The following is a 17735-nucleotide window of genomic DNA, read 5'->3' as shown; positions in this document are numbered from 1 at the left end:
AGGGAGGCATTGTTTGCCTTGAAACAGCAGCGGGGAATGTGCAGAAAAGGTTTGCTTGGTGTTACCCTCGGAGTAAAATGGATAGAGGTTGAAGATACAGTTTCTCTGGCTCAGCTCTAGCCCACAGCGGGGTGTGAGTGTGAGCTTGTGTGGGTTTGACTGGCGGTGCACTTTTTCTTTCTTTATCTTTGTTTATCTGTGATTTATCCGCGTCGGCAAGGCAGAAAGGACAAGCAGGTCACTTCCACTGTAGCCTGCTGTGTGTGTCACTTGCTGAATGCGCTGTGAGTTTGTGCGTATGTGCGCGTTTATAGGTATATAGATGTTACATGTACGCTCGAGCTTCTTTCCACATTCCAAAGACATGCAGGTTAACTGGCGACTCAATACCTCAGTTGTTTTTGAAATATCACAACATTTCTATTTCTAAATATAGAAAAGATGCCATTATCAGCAAATGTTCATATTTGAGAAGGTGAAACTAGAAAATCCAACAAACGATTATGCAGTTATCACGCTTATTGTTGATTAATTTATGTTGCTGGTGGAATCCATTGCACCCGCTCAGTTTGAAAGAAAAAATGCATCAGAATATATTTTGTGTTTTTGTGCCAAACGTAATGTTAATCTGCAGTCATCTAACACTAACGCACCTCCCTCTGCTCTCCATTATCAGGCTGCTGCTGACTTCGCCAAGGCCCACCTGCCCGAGGCTCTCCGCCAGCAACTGCTGACATATGAACGAGAGAAAGAGCGAGACAGAGAAAAAGACAAGGAGAAAGAGGAAAAAAAGGAGCGGGGCGGCCTGTCCTACCCTTCCATACTGGAGCAGCAGATCCTGACGCTGGACAGAGAAATGCTGGACAAGCTTTCCGCCACTTACAACGAAGCAGGTGTGTGTTTACAGTTAGTTAAAATCCCCCCAATCATATCTGAATGTGTACATTTGGTATTTGTGCTTGTATTTGTGGCCACAAGGACAAGGAGGCCACATACAGATGGATTTTTACCCTTGAGTGATGCTCATTGCAGGGGACACAATAACAAAGCACCAGTAAGTCCAGTGGAGATGTTTTCAAATGTCTCCTTTTAATGCCGCACGCAAACTGTGACTTCCTACTCTTCTTCGGTTTAGTTGACTGTTGTTGAATAGTGACTGTCAGCAGCCCCAGGCCTTGCTTATTCAGCTGTTTAAATACAAGCTGATCTTCACAAGGCTTGTAGTAATTATCTCTGGAGGGAGGCAGGGATGGGAGGGGTGATGCAAGAGTGAGAGCGTGATGGATGGAAAGAGGTAGGAGAGGGGTCAGAGGGAAGGATGTATGCGTGGAAGGAGGACATTTTGCTGGTGAGAGCTGAACAGTAGAAAGGCGACAAGGGACGAGCAAAATGTAGGGTGCACAGTAAATGGGAAGTGCTGAGGGAAGTCAAGAAGGGGACAAAGAGAAAGCGGGACGTTCAAAGGGTGAAAAGAATGAGAACATGGATACAAAGGGTGATGAAAAAGGCCGATCTGATTCTGAACCAAAACAAACCGTTTAGGGGAGAGGAGGAGGGAGAGAACAAAAAGTCCCGCAGCAGAATCATACAGTGCGACGTGGAGACATATGGGCTTCATTCATAAACATATTGACTTTGTTCTGTAGACATCAGAGAAGCAGTAACAGTGAGTGAGAGAGAGCAGAGTAATAAGTTGCGTGTGCTTTTCATCCACCTTTATTCATTTTACATTTATACCATAGGTATAGAAAAATGCATCAAAGGACAAGACCAAACACTGGTGATTATGATTGGAAGAAACATTATTGGCTTATTGAACGTGCACAGGAGATAGTTTAAATACAGATTATCCGATGATTACATGGACTAACTGGAGTGACAAACTGAAGAATTCAAGGTTCCTGGTGTAGGGTCACTTTTGCTTCTGTTGCACCTGATCAAACTAAGTTGAGTGAGAAGCAGAGAAAAGATGCGAGCAATGGAAAGGTTTACGGAGTAAGTTGATGGAGATCTATATCGTTGTCATTTCTTGAAGGGGGCACTCTGGGTTTTAGCTTCAAGGCATTATTGTGTCTATAATGCAGGAAAAAGTAGTCACCAGTAGAGATGCTCCAATTCATTTTTTTTTCTTTTGCGATATGATACAGAGCACTGATCCAACACTGATACATAAAGTGAATCAATTCCCTAGGACTTTCTTTTATTATCTAGTTCTAGTTTTGCCCAAGGCACAACAAAGATCAATCAAAAATCTCAAGGCACATCTGTAAATTCAAAATAGCCTCTATAACGTGTTATCTATCCTATCATTGGACACCGTTATTTTTTTACTACTAATGCCAAATAAAATTTGACAAACCACTATTTTACTAATTTACTATTACTAAGTATTTATTAACAGATTTATCCAATAATTAGTTTGTAGCTTTGATAAAGCAGCAAAATGCATTTAAACCAGACAGGTCCCAACATTTAAAATGAGGTGAACTGAAAACAAAGATAGAGAGACAGAAACAAGAGTGTGTATGTGCATCTATGTCTGTGTGTCTATATGTATATTTGTGAAAATAGTGTGCGGTTGTAACAAACTCCCATGGCACACCTGGACTTGCCTCATTTGGGAACCACTGAGTCAAAACTGAACAAGAACATGAACATCAACAAATGTAAATCTTCTGACATGCTTGGTGTTTATGGTGATAGGCTTCTCTTGCAGTATAAAATCTATCTAGTTGCATACAGGAGTGACGCTGCTGGGAGGTAGCAGGGTCCCACTTTGGGGATAATAAACTTCCAGTTCCAGTATTTTAGGACTGTATCTTAGGCCTTGTGGTCAGAAAATCATGCACATTCTTAACAAATAACCACATAAGTTATGTCTAAAAAGAAAAAGAAGCTAGGGTGAACAGTAAAGTTATTACTCAAACTACTCAGTTTGAACATCCCTCACAATTTACACACTGTCCTAGTTTGTGGTTGACTCACCATACCTCAGTTGTGCACACACAGTTTTTCAGTGTGATGAGTCACTCTTCAGGTGTTCACACGATGCCTTTATTAGAGAGTTCAGAGAAAAACGCTGACATGAAATGAAGGAAGAGATATATTGATGCAACTGCAAAGGTCACTGGTTGGATTCAAGCTGAAGATTTTGCTTCATGTTCGCCGCCCTAACCCCTTAAGGCCGTCAGAGGCCCCACTTTAAAAAGTGCTGTATTTCATTTCTGTCTCTGTGGGTCTTTCAGTCAAAACAATGAAAACAAAGAGACATAGTTGCAGACAATGTGTAATAGTGTCGCATCATGGGAGTTGTTGTCTTCATTTGTAAACAACCACCATTGCCAAATAAAATCTATCTTGCAGGATGAGGTAAACTGTTTTGTCTATGTGGAGTCACATTCACATCTAATGTTTGCTGAAAGCTATAACGACAGGTAAATGATTAAACACACTGTTGCCTTGAGTACTACTAAAGATTTATCTCAGTTAAATGTTGTTGGAAACATTAAGGATAATGTATGAACATATCTCAACTACATTTTAATGTGTAAATGTCACTTATTTATTTAGATCGTCTGATGATTGTGTGTCTTGTCCCGACTGACTTTGTAGCAGCTGTGTCGTTGTGTTCCCAGATCTCAGCAGTCACTTTGGTGAGTTCATTGTTGTCATAGCCGATAGAAATGTAGGGCAAAATCGCAAAACATAAGAATCCAGTTGTAATCTAATTTTAAGCTGCTACATTCTTGCTCCCCTTTTCTCATGAATTCCTATGTATTACAAGTCTGAACAGTTTGTAACCTCAATGGTAATGTGCACAGACAGCAACCATGTGACTCACATGAAAGTTGGTGAGGGGGTCACTAGTATGAAAGGGCCTTTGAGAGGGCCTCACGTCCTCTGGAGAATGATGGGTCATATGATACACTGATTGCTGAAGAGAAGAATTAAAATCTCCGGAGCTGGAGCGCCCAGTCCGCAGGCAACAAACAATTATTTCCAGGCAGAAAGGTTGATACGCCGCACCTTTTGTTACGCTCACCTGCTCTCGACCTCTTCATCCTCTTTCATCCCCATCTTCCCCTTCCTTCGCTGCTTCCTCAGCTGCAGACAAAGCTTCGGCTTCCTGTACTATGTTGCTCTCAAAACAGCCACCAAGTAAATCTCTCTGCCTGATCCCTCTGCCCACTACTGTTCTTACGCTACGTGTCCTGTTGCATCCAGGCTCCAAAAGATCTGTCGATATCCTCTTCTTATCCCACTATATTTCTATCGTCCTTTATTTGGACAGCGCAGCAAGAAGGGCTGACATTAAGGTTGTAGATAAACTCACAGCCAAGCTCCATTACATGAAAACCCTTCTGTGGTGTCTATCCAGAGCATTAGACATTCAGGGATTGAATTTGTTGCAGCATTTGTCCTAGCTTTATTGCCAGCGTCTCTTGTGGTGGGTGTCTGCTGATCAGGTAATTGTTGTGCATTCTTGTCCCTGTATCTGATTCAACAATAGGAACCATTTAGGGTGCACAGCTCCCTGCTTTCTGTTCCCATCAGGACCTAAATTAGGCTGGCACAGAGGGAAGAGACGGGAAAATGGAGAGATACAGTCTCAATTCGGCTCCCAGTCCCCAGGACAACAGCGTATCAGATTTATCCCCTTGTTCGTTCATCCCTCTGTTGTTTATCAGAGAACAAAAGCGCTTGAAAGAAAGATAAGCGAGATGGGACTTTGATGGAATGGCCACGAGCTTACAGTGTATTATGGAAACAGTCTCCTTAATGCGGTGTGGTATTCTGGTAGCTCTAACCTTTATGTAGCAGTGTGACATGTCTCTGCACTCCCACGCAAGAGCACAAAAGTGTCCAGTAGTGCTTTAGACAAATAATCAGTAGTTACTTTTAGCGAGCAGGCAGAAAATGTCGCCATGTCTAAAGGGTTCTGTCTTGAAAATTGAAGGTTGGGAACAGGATGAGGAGAGTTTGTGGATTTATGTGCCGATTTATTTTGGGGAAAACATTTTGTGCAAACACGTTCTTCATCCAGAACAGAAGAATATCCCTCTGAATAGACAGAACTTCACATACTGTTTAAGGTATTTATTGACTACATCATTAAGTGCCTTATTGTTTTATAGACAGGTGACATAAAACAAAGAGTGCGCAGAGACTGAGACCTCTTAACACTGACAGCAACATTAAAAACACACTCCGCAATACAGACTACAATACTGACTCAGTCAAAAGGATGAACAGCCAGAAAACAGAACATTTTAGAAATCAATTATGTGCAAAAAGGGAGAAAATGTTTTACTCACTTGACTTTGAGGACATCGTGCTGTTATTCAGACACACACACAGTAGACATTAAACATAACTAGAATGGTACTTGGAGCGCATCATTCTAGTTTAATCGAATATTAAACTCTATAGCCCTGTATCACTCTAAATTTGAAACCATCCATAACTGCTTGACCATAATTTCCGCCAGACACTTGAATATGCCTGATGTTTTTTACCCTGCATTATTCCCTGAGGAATTAATGAAGATGTCTCAAAAAACCCTATCTAGCAATGTAAAATACAGTGAAAAAAAGCATCCTGGATCCATCCCTATATCCGGTTCTGCACCACAGGTTAAGGGGGTCTATTCTGGGCCGAGTCCCATCCTTAAACCAAGTTCTGTGGAAATCCATTCAGTAGGTTTTTTTTGCAATCCTGCTGACAAGCCAGCAAACAAGTGGACACGTGTGAAAACATAATCTCTTTGGTGGAGGTGATAATATGATAAGTAGAGACAATTTTTAGACTAAATGAGAGCATCTTAAAGAAAAAGAATGTGGCACAATAATTGTTTTATCTTGATTTGACTTGTTTTCATAATCATTGCTAGCCAAAATGGTAATGGAAATTAAAATTTGATCAGTTACAGTCCCACTACAAAGTCGTTATAACTATTTTCCTCTTCCTTAGTTAAAAATGTTCACCAGGCTTTACAGACAGTATAAACATTCTGCATTCTCCATTCTCTCCCTTTTTTTTTTAATTCTTCTAAGCTTTGTGTTTGTTTTCTGAATACTTTTAGCTGAATGTTGATGTCATTGTTGATGATTGCTTTATGAGTCATTTCTTCTGTTCTGACTCCAATGATGTTAGATCGTTGTTTTTCTCTGTGAAGTGTCTGAGTACTTTGAAAAGCGCTTTACATTCCATTCCCCTTAGATTAAATGTTTGTTCACACAGAGTACGTTCGCAGCAGTTTGTTCAAACTCTGCAATGTCTCCTCTTTTAGGTTCCACTTTGTTTGTTAATCGGAATACAACAACATTTGAACCGTGGTGGCATCAAATACTAACACCCATGCTGGGCTTACAGCCTGAGTTATGTATACAAACTGGTCTGGAGCTCCATTTTTCCTTTTTTTAATGTTATCAAACTCTTTGATGTTAAGTCTCAATCACCATAGTAACTCGTTCCACGCTGATTGAGCCCTTTCTCTGCTCTTTGTGTCAAACTCCGAGCTCCTCAGGTCAGAATGGTTCTTATAGAATTCTTAGATTCCGTTTTGCACAATGAAAAGTGTTCTTAGCTTTTGGCCTACAGCTAATTGTGGGGCTAGAAGAAGAGGCTACTCTTCCAGGTAAGGTCTGCAGGCCTGCAATTGTTTCTTCAAACCCAAAGCCAGTGCACTCAGCGGTGAAATACATCCCAGGTGTGTAGGTGGGCAAACAATACAGGGTCAAAAATGGGTCAAACTGACAGCAATCAATAAATAAAGTGCCTTCCTCATATTGATCTTGTATATTGGATTCGGACGGGCTCTATTCTTGGTCCTGATTTACAGTAGTTAAGTGTAGGACTTAGACGAACTGTAGATCTATAGATAGACAACATGTGTCTGCAGGATACAAAAAGACAAAATGCTTCATTAACTCTATTAAGTCAAATTAAAGAAAACTGAAGAAAATATTTAGAATACATTTAAAATATTTTCCCGTTTTAAATCTCTTTGAATGTGCATTATACACAAAAGCGAACAGAAAACATGTAGCCTAGTGACTGAACATAATCTTGGTCAACCATGTTTGACACTCGGACATCTGAGAAATTACAGTTCATGTCATATAACCACACAGCAGCAGTTTTTGGCAGCTGAATTTTAAAAATTTCCAGTGCCTGAGACATTTCTCTGAACTCGACAAGGAGAGTTTTTAAAGTAGTTCTTGCTCTCTGCATGACTGCAGGACCATTAGATCATTAAGATGGTGAGTTTTTCTTTGTGATGAATTATCTATTATCTCAAGCAAGTTTCAAGTCTTTGCAAGTTTGATGTTGGATTTAAATAGCTTTGACTGTCTGCATGAAAAACCCAAGATTTTTCTGTTTTAAGTTGAAGTATTAAAGGACTTCAGGCACGAAACTCTTTATTTCTCTGCATCCACTTGTGAGGAGGAAGGAGATTTATTATCTTAAAAGGGAAATCCACCGACTTCCAGGTCTTGGGGAATACTACTGAATATCTGAAAAAAGTTGTAATGCCTTTTGTGGCTCCAGAGGAAGTCTGATTATTTGATACAAGAGATGTCACTTAAGTCAGCGTGAGTTTGTTCTGAAGACTACGAGTTTGACAAAGAAAAAATGTGAAGATGTGGAGTTAGGAAGAAGTGAGCCTGTTCCTCATCTCTGTTTGAGGGAAGCAGGTCGAGGCTATATTAGCCCCGTACCACCACAACACATCCTAATTTGAGGCTGACTCCAAACATCCAGACTTTACCACTCTTTACTACCATTCCTGGGAAGTCTGCAAATGCTGAGAGCTGTCCAAATTCACAATTCATCCAGTTCACAAGCGGCCTCAAGTGGACTTCTTTTGAGCTTTACATGATAATTATTTTATTTCTTTTTGTGTTTTATTTTGATTTCTTTTTATATTTCTTTTCTACAACCCTCTGCCCCCTGACTGAGCTGGTCAGATCACATCGTGGTTAATAAAAAGAAAACGCAGTGAATAAAAAAGCTGGTATCTGGTTCTGCTGCTGACTGCAACCCTTATTTTAAACTGTGAGTCTCACAATTTAATATTAGTGCAAAGCTTAACTGGTGGAGTCCCATGAGGTGGAGTTCGTCAGTGTTGCCATAAACCCCATGACGTGCTTTGCCAAGATATGACTGGAACATTTATCTACTCTTTTGTTTTGGAAAATAAAAATTGGAAAGGAACAAGAAACAATCAAAGGAAATGATTGGGTGGTTTCAAATACAAATAGCACACAGAAAAATCTCACACATGGCTCCATAAAGGCCGAGGCAACTAGTTATGTAGGATAGATAATAATGAATGGGACACAAAACTATGCATCATAGAAAGCAGACACTGTTTAAAGCTTCATTGGGACAAAGTATGCAAATGTAGAGAGTTGCACAGACTTCAAAAATGCTTTATGCAGAAGAAAATGCTAAAAATAGCATTGCTATAAATGTTAATGGTGAAAGTCCAAGGAGGCCAAGTACAGTAAGACAGGTAGGCAGCTCTGAGTGGAAAAAATCTGATGTTGTGGGTGGACTAATGGGCAGGTAGTGTTTTAGAAAAGGCTCTGAGGGAGACAATGAGCCGGGGTGAGCCGGGTGTTAGCAGTCCTGCCCTCACATTTTTCACCTAAATGCCAAGCAGCTTGGAGAAGGGCATAAATCCATGAGATATATTCTGGTGCTGTATGGACACTTGTAGTCTGCAGAGTTATTCAGAGTACAAACAAAGAGTCTTTGCGAGCTTTGAGAGACTGAATCAGTGCAATGATATAAATTGGAGTCGGGGACTAACCGGGGCTGAGATGTTAATCTTATCGGAGTGTTGAAGGTGTGCCTGGCCGAGCTGTGCCAATAATTAGCATGAGCACAGGGTGCACGCAGGCCACTGTGCCATTTTAATAGTGAGTGCTGAACGTGTGCATGGCATGGCTGGGCTAATTGGAGAAGGGTGTGCTAGCAAGGCAACTCAGTCCATTATCAGTATCGCCATGGGAACCAGATATGGATAATTAGCTGGACGGCATGGCACAGTGCAGCGGCAGCTATAGGCGCAAGCAGCAGGATTATGGATGCATACAATGATGAAACTAATAGAAATGGATTTTCCACAAACTGCATAAAAGATTTAGTGAGTCATTTACAATTAAGTGGCATCAATATTCACTTCATTCGTCTTTAGCCTCGCTTCCAGCCGCTGCATATTTATTTCCTTGCCCAATTTTAACTTTTTTTTTTCTCACCCAAAGCTTTGAATGGGAACAATAAAATCATTGTCCCGCTGAGAAGTAATCTCCTTTCTCTTCCTTTCCTCGTGTCTCTCCCTTCTCAAAGCTCTCCCGCCCTCCTCAACTCTTGCTCTTCATTTCATCTGAATCCGCTGCTCCGTGTTTACACCCTCTAGTATCCTGGTTATGTTTCGCACACGTGGGGTCAAGTCAATGCACCACAATGTGGTCTTCCACTCAAATGCAGTTTTACAATGAATGTAGACCTCATATCCTGGTGCAGAAACCTGGACCAGGCCTCATCCCTGGACATGCTACCTGGAGTATTCTGACAGAAAACACAAGGATACTGATGCATGTAAACGCCTCATCCTGGTTTATGAACATACAGAACAATGGTTGAGATAGTTAAGAGATCAAACAGGCAGGTGATCAGAATCCTGGATATCTAATGTTCATACAATTGCTGGAAATCCCTAAAACATAGTGTTATTCAAGGTTTAAAAAGTGGTGGAATTCTGGGTAAAATGCTTGTAACAGCATTACTTTCATCTTACTGTAAATTGTTTTATATTGGCTCACCATAATTATAAATGATATGATGTGCTTGAGTTGGACTTTGGAAGAGGTGTAGCGAGGTTTTTTATGTTCCATGTGAACGCTGTATCCCGAATATGATCAAAAACGGGATAACTCTTGAAACCAGGATTTTAATGTGCGTGTAGATGCACTCACTGACTGCATCGGGTAGGACAGAGTAGATGTGAACGGAATGGATGAAGCCTTTATGGAGTGAAAAATGTATTTAATTCAGTCAACATCACATCAGGATGTGAAACTTTTAAAGTTAAGTCTCAAAAGTTAGTGGGTCATCCACTCTCCTGTGATGGCATTTAAGCCAGCTTTGTTCTAAGCATTACCTCCTGAGAACATCTCCACTGTATGTCCCATTTTCCCGTCTCCCTCCATGTATCCTCCAACTCTATCTCTCTCTCTCTGCTTCTGTTCGGGTGGCCCAGGCCAGGAGGACCCCCTGCTTCCTCTCTTTTTACCTCTCCACTGTTCCCCTCACTCTCTCTTCAGTTTTGTCTTTTCTCTGTTTGCACAGATGACCAAAAAGGCAGATCTGTGCTTTCTCTACAGGACTTTGGATCTCACACAATAGGCCTAAGATTCAGAGTCCAGACTCCGTTCTGCCTGGCTGGGAAGCTAAACAAAGAGAGGAAGGAGGGAGAAGAAATGAAAGCGTTTTGGAGAGTGGTACAAGGAAGAGAAGTTTCTTCAAAGAGTTTGCACATAGCTTCATGTGTTTCACTTTAGTGCAGGGTGGAAGGGTGTGTATTGGAAGTGTAGTGTGTAGTGCATCTTTAAAAAAAAATGTTAGTCTTGTCTTGGATTACTGGAGTTTTTAATTAAGGTTGTTATCATTTAGGGTTGGGTGATACGACGATATGAACTGTGAGTTTGTCAGCCTTCGCAGACTGTTTCAAGGCAATATTGGATTTTTATAGCCTTGCTGGCACAGAGGCTTTATGGGTGCCAATATCAGTCTGTCTGTTGGTCCACCACTTTGGTCTGGACTGAAATATATCAACAGTTATTAAATGGATTGGACTCCAGTTTTCTACAGATATTTATGTCCCCCTGAGGATAAAACTGTATGATTTTGCTGATCCTATGACTTTTACTGTAATGCCACCATGAGTTGACATGCAACAATTTTAATGAAAAGCCTCAAAAACCTATTGGATGGATTGCTACTTCAGGATGAATTCTGATAACTTTGTTCATCCTTAAACATTTCATCTACTGTCCCATCAAAGTTTTATTGTCTACGCCTTTGGCTTTTAACCAAATACCTGTAAAACTGTAGCCTGGCATCACCTCACTAAATCCCAAATGCATATTTATCATATTTATCTGATCACCAAGCAGTGTTAATGACTACCTGTAGCTGAATCAGAGCAACAAAATGTGAGATGTTGTGCTGAGTGACTTGAGCAAGTCGGGCGGTTCTTGGTCCATTTTCAAGCAGAAAACAACTGGCAGCCTGGTAAACAGAATACTAGAAGTGTTTGATTTTACATGACATGTGTTAAAATTAATAACTGGTGCATTCAAAACAACTGAATTTGACACAGCAGACCTTAGTGAGAAAGTTCAAGCTCCACCTCCAAGTCTCTTCGAATACAGTGGTGTGAACGAAACCCATACCCAAACCACGGTTAACGGTTGTGACTGTCTCGACGAGGGCCAGGTCAGGTGGAGCTCACCTGGAATGGGTCTCTAAACACAAAGGGGCCCTGACACGTCTGCCAGAGCAAATAAAACCTGAGCTTGGCAGATTCATCTGGTTCCCAGGTTAGCAAAACTGAAGACATGGCCTCAGGTGTACTCTGTGTTTAGAGCTAATTAGCAAATGTCAGCATGCTAACACACTAAACTAAGATGGTGAACATGGTAAAAGTTATACCTGGTAAATATCAGCATGTTAGTATTGTCATATGAGCTGTTAGCGTGCTAACATTAGCATTTACCTCAAAGAAGGCCAGTCTTATTCTTGTTGTATGATTTGTCAGGTATTTGATGAGCTGGATTATCCTGGTTGTATTTGTTTCTGTGTTTATTCCCAGATAATTAACTACATTACAACTTCTTTCTCCCCCACCTTCTCCTGCTCCTTCTCGTCTTTCTCTGGTCCCCTGCTGTTCTTCCCTCTCCTCCATCTGTTTCAGGCACTACATGTCTGGTGGCCCTGCTGTCTGATAAGGAGTTGACGGTGGCCAACGTCGGAGACTCGCGTGGAGTCCTTTGCGATAAAGACGGCAATGCCATCCCTCTATCGCACGACCACAAACCTTACCAGCTGAAAGAACGCAAGAGGATCAAGAAGGCTGGTGAGCGAACAGCTGCAGTCCAGACTTTTCTCAGCTGATTATTAGCGGCAGAACAAGGCTAAAGTTAAAACTTCAGGGAACACCAAAACTCAGATTGTTGTCTTGAAAGCATAAAATAAGTCTTCTTATGATCAAAGCTGAGCACCGTTATCCTTTCTTTCACATCTTCTGTCTCTGAGCTCAGGCTGACATCAAACCCTGCTGCCTGATAACACAGTATGCTTCTAAAGCAGCGTGTTATCAAATGCAGCCAGACAGTGCACAGTGTTTAAGGTGTATCTGTAGACATAATTCTCCTTCCTACCATATCTGCACACTCGCTGTGCTGAGCAGAGTTTGATGGCTTGTTGCCAGATGATGGTGTGGTCACCATCAGGACGGCCCAGCATCTCCATCTAATGGTCTAATTGGGTAATGGAAGAAAAGTCATAGATTCAGTTTGTACTATGTTGCTGTTAACTTATTCATGTAACATGCTCTCAATTATGACATTGCAGATGCTGAGATTCCCCACAGTTTACGGTGACCTGAGAGAGTGAGAGTGGCTACTTAATGTTTTAATCATAAACCCTCATATACCACTAGAATACCAATAAAGACCACTTAAACAAAAGTCCCCTCTCATGGGGAAGCATTATTTTATTTATGCCAGTGTTTGTCTCTCGGTGAAACATTCTTGTAAACAGACATTCAAGAGCAATTAATGATAGAAACTCTATACCTGCTCCACGGGCTCCAGAGGGTAGTGCTGATGATCTGATTAGATTTTGGAGCTCCTTGTTGTATACATTTGCATATTAATGAGGGGAACAAGATTTTCTTTAAATGTTTGTAACTCTTAAGTGCAAAATTTATTCCTGTCAATGCGCTGAACGAAGAAAAGGAAAACAACTCACTAGACACAATAATAATAATAATGGGGCCACAGACTGCAACAAACACTTGAGACAACTTTACCATCAATAGTTTATAGAACGCCCCAAATTAGATCAACTGTAAATCATAAGAGCCACAGAATACAGTGAATAGGTTGGGTCTCACTTTAAATATTAAATATAAAGTAAGACAAATTCCTCAATATTTCTTCAGTGATAATGAATTCTATAACTCCTGTTGTCATTATGCCACACCAAATTGTATAATAGAATTTCTGTTCTAATTCTCTAAGCTACTCACACACACAGAGAAAAACAAACTATAAAGTCTAATGAATAAATGAATATTAATCAAGGAACAAAATAAGCAATTCAAGTTGGGGTGTTGAGGGCGACTGAAGGAGTCTCAGCAGCAGCACGAACACAAATGACATTTTCTGAATTATTTAGGTTATGAGGATTATTTCCTGTTAGTGTATGACACTTTTGATCTTAATCTGAAAATCCTTTTTTGCTTACTTTTATTATTTATCTCCTTTTTTCTGTTATATTCTGTATCTTAATGGGAGGACAGGCAATTCTGTAGAAAATGGGTTGTTTGTTTAGTCTTGTTCCCATGTCGACACTTCTGGTTTGAATACCAACACAAAGTCAAAGGAATGAGACAAAGTCGTGTTGATGTAATATTATGGATTGTTTGAAATCATATATAAATGGTAGAATTGTCTATACTATTTTTAATTCTAGTGATTGCAGTCTATGTTTCAAGTACAACAATTCTAGCATTTTCCATCAGCTTCAACAATGTGCTCACGGTGAACAGAGTGTTAGAAAACAAATAAACACTATTGTTTATGTGAAGACAATTAAATGTAGTCTAATGATAATGTGAGGGCAGGAATGTTTGCTAATCAATGCATTTATTAGCTAACTGCTGCCCTCAGCAGCAGTTTAGCAGCAAGTGCTTAAGAGAGACATTAGGTCACGTCTAATTAAGTGTCACTTATACAAAACATGTTCCCAGCAATTATGTCAAGCCTAAAGAGGCAGTGGTATCTAAAGTATGGTCTACTGAGGACACAGAGGTCCAGTCCTCTCTGCTTTTTTCGGGGAATTTGGGGATTTTAGCCAACTTAAGTGCAGTTTATAGAAAGTTACACATAATGGGAGTTTATTATAGCCTGAACTCTTCACTTCAGAGTTTTTTTTAAATGCTGGTGCAGAACTTACATACAAGGAGCTAGGAAGGCAGCCTGACCTAGTATGGAAGTCTTCATCTTATCCAGTCATTTCCAGCACAATTCCCCTCCTGCATATCTGTTGGAGCCCACAGAGGACACGCAGCTGTATTAGCAGGATGTGACATGAATTGAAATCTGTCCAACATAAACAATCCGTTCCATGAGCATGGAACTGAGTGGAAATATGTTGGTGGCAGCGATCCATATTATTGTTTAAACTTTGACGTCTCTTAGTTGATGAAAAATGAATAGAAGTTGTGCCAACTGGTTTAGAGGAACAAAAAAAAAATCTTCTTTTATCTCACAGTTTGATGGCAGTAACGAGGAAAACATCTGTTTCTCTACTTTTCCCTTTACCTTTGTGTTGCTCTGTCATTATGTTTCACTTCCCACTCCTTATCCAAACATTTCCCCTTTGTCTTCCTCCTCAGGCGGGTTCATCAGCTTCAACGGCTCGTGGCGCGTCCAGGGCATCTTGGCCATGTCCCGTTCTCTGGGCGATTACCCACTGAAGAACCTCAACGTGGTCGTCCCGGATCCCGACATCATGTCGTTTGACCTGGACAAGCTGCAGCCAGAGTTCATGATCCTGGCGTCGGATGGCCTGTGGGATACCTTTAGCAACGAGGAGGCGGTTCGCTTCATCAGAGAGCGACTGGACGAGCCACATTTCGGCGCCAAGAGCATTGTCCTCCAGTCCTTCTATCGTGGTTGCCCCGACAACATCACCGTCATGGTGGTCAAGTTTAAAGGCAAGGCCAGTGAGCAGTAGATGGCCCGTTTGCCATGCACAGTATCTATATTATGTTTGAAATAAGTAAGAATAAAATAGGCTTAAGATGGAAGATTTAAAAAACAGGGCCTGCAACTTTTTGAGCGAGAACTATTTCTATCACAGATATTTACAGACGTTAACCCCTCCAATGCATCAGACCCCCACACCCCATCACTCCTTCCTCTACCGTTACTGCTGACAAAGTGACACATGTAAGAAAATTCTGTCATTTAGGCTTTGCCATATCGTTCAGACGCCGTAATATGAGCTGGGGCACCGTTATGCAAACAAACAGATTTAGCTCTGTGCAGCTGTGAGTCTGCACACATTTGTATGTATGTGTGCGTGATGTGTGAGTGATAGAAGTCTTTGTGTGATAAACTTCCTCACTAAGTGTCACATTAACAACCAATCTATTGTCTAGCCAATAAGGAGAAATTTAAAGTATACGAGATAGCATGGAGTTCCACTTCAGCATTATTTCAAGCGTGTTGTCTTTCACTCAACGTCTGTGTGAACACTACATTTATAATTTTCAGTTTCTAAACTCTGTTTCCACATCATTTAGCTGTGTTGACGGGTGTCTGCGGTGAAAAGTCTGTTGTTTAACATGTTTTCCTGGATCAGATTCATGACACAGGTGCAAATCATCAAGACGAATTTATTCCCTTTACACATGATCAACACAGATTATAATATACATATGTTTGTCCAAATATCATTATTCATATTGTACAGAGAGAGAATTTACTGAATTTACTGTAATTTCATATCATACTTGCTGAACGTGGGGATTCTTGAGTCAAGTATAGCTGTTGAATGTCTTAGTTCACTTAAAATGACTGCTGTTAGATTTTATGTGCTGACAACATCTCATTTTTTGTTTTGATTGTTGATACATTTTAAGACTTTTAATGCCGAGTCTTGTTTGATCTGTTCTGCTGCGCTGTCAAGCCCCAACTGATCAGCATCCATGTGATAATGTAACAACAGTTAGATAACGCAGCAGGTTGTCAAGATGTAACCAAATCTCACATGTGAAATGTAATACGACATTTTACAAAAAACATGACATTATGACTCTTAACTGTTTGTTTTTTAAAATCACAAGGTTTATCATGTTATCTGATGATGTCATGAGAAAAAAGTTGTCAAGATTAGTGAAAACTCTACCTTTCTTTACATTGCAACCTAAAGGTTCTTTAGGTTCAGTTTCCAGATTCTATTTGGACATTGTCCCTACATCTCGTCAGAAATAAAAAAAAAAAAATTGCCACAAATGCAGCTGGATAATGTCCTGACGTCTCCTTAAAAATATCTAGTCAGACAATGCTAAAAAATATCTGCTGGTATCAGGCTTAAAATGTTGGAACTATTCTGTATTTTTAAGCTTCAAATGTCAAAATTATTCAGTGGTTCCAAGATTGCAAACATTGAAACCATCCAATGGTTTCAGGCTAACAAATAAAACTGTGGTTTCAAGATTTAAAATGCTAAAATTTTCCAGTTTTCACGCTTACAAATGTTGAAGCTATTCACTGGTTAAAATACTGCTTCAAACAGTGGTTTTCTTGCGTGCCACCACCCAACACCGCTGCCACCTGACACGAGTATTACCTCATATACATGTAATGCGAGCATGAAATGGCACAACTGTTGTTATGGTACGTACAAATCTGACATATCCATGATTTGCAGAAACATACAATACAAACATTTTATTGTGGCGACTAAGCTGTGATGTAATAACACTGACCACTGATCTAATTTGGTTATCACATCATAATAATTTAAATGCTTATATTTGAGAATTTACAACCTTTTATTATTTTCTGCATTTTGACAAGCTCTTCCTTTATCTGGCTTTTCTTACATTATCGTTTGATGCAGCCTTCATGAGATGTATAAATATATCGAAATTAACAATCCACTGTTGCAATGTCACCCTCACTAAGAAAAAACATCCTGATACAGATCATATGTCACATTTCCTTGAACTGTAACTCAAAATGTAACAAGCCTTTTGAATGAAGTGTGTTATTGTTGCCTTATTTTTTAACGGTCCATTTCCTGTTATGAAGTCTGCTGCCAAACAACTTGTTTTTTAATGTAACGCAGTCGATTATACCATGCACACTGCACGGCCTCAGTGTCACGTCTTGTTAACTCACATGTGGAATCATTGAGCGAAGTCTCCGGGAGACATGACGTTGTAAGATGAATGTACATACTGTCCTCATGTTAGTATCAACCCTCCACTGTTTATACAGCAATGACGAACGCAACGCGCCTGTTCCTGGATTGTTTAACTTCAGAGATATATAAGAGATAAAACTGTTTTGTGCTTTTTCAGTTCACATTCTTCCGTAATAATGTACGTTACAGAATGTTTATGTGGCATTTGTACTTGTTTTTGTTGACTTTAATAAACTGTAAAAAAAAAAAAAAAAATTAAAAAAGAATTCTGAGATTTTAAAATGTAAATCAAAAAGGTAACAATAAAATGATAAATGATCGGATCATTTTCTCTGTGCCTGTTTTTTTTTTTAAAGAAAATTTAATGTCAGTATATCAAGAGATCATTTTAACAGATCATTTCTCGTAGTATTTGTTTTTGTTTGTTTTTTATTTGTAGTTCAGTTTATCTTTAGTTGGTTTCCAGAGTGAGTTTGGTCATTTTTTATTGTTTAAAAATG

General features: G+C 40.0%; 1 protein-coding gene across 1 annotated transcript in view; it reads left to right on the top strand.

The window, feature by feature from the left end:
• ppm1lb (protein phosphatase, Mg2+/Mn2+ dependent, 1Lb) overlaps positions 1 to 17530 on the top strand; it is a 54797-nt gene extending 37267 nt beyond the window's left edge. Inside the window, exons 2-4 of the mRNA XM_030396804.1 lie at positions 677 to 893; positions 11987 to 12148; positions 14696 to 17530. Coding sequence (XP_030252664.1) covers positions 677 to 893; positions 11987 to 12148; positions 14696 to 15036 — 720 coding nt within the window. The 3' untranslated portion in view covers positions 15037 to 17530. The remainder of the gene's footprint in view (positions 1 to 676; positions 894 to 11986; positions 12149 to 14695) is intronic.
• Positions 17531 to 17735: the final 205 nt, after the last annotated feature.

This window comes from Sparus aurata, chromosome 2 (genome assembly GCF_900880675.1).
Source record: "Sparus aurata chromosome 2, fSpaAur1.1, whole genome shotgun sequence".
Classification (NCBI taxonomy): domain Eukaryota; kingdom Metazoa; phylum Chordata; class Actinopteri; order Spariformes; family Sparidae; genus Sparus; species Sparus aurata.
This window is presented reverse-complemented; position numbering and strand designations above follow the sequence as displayed.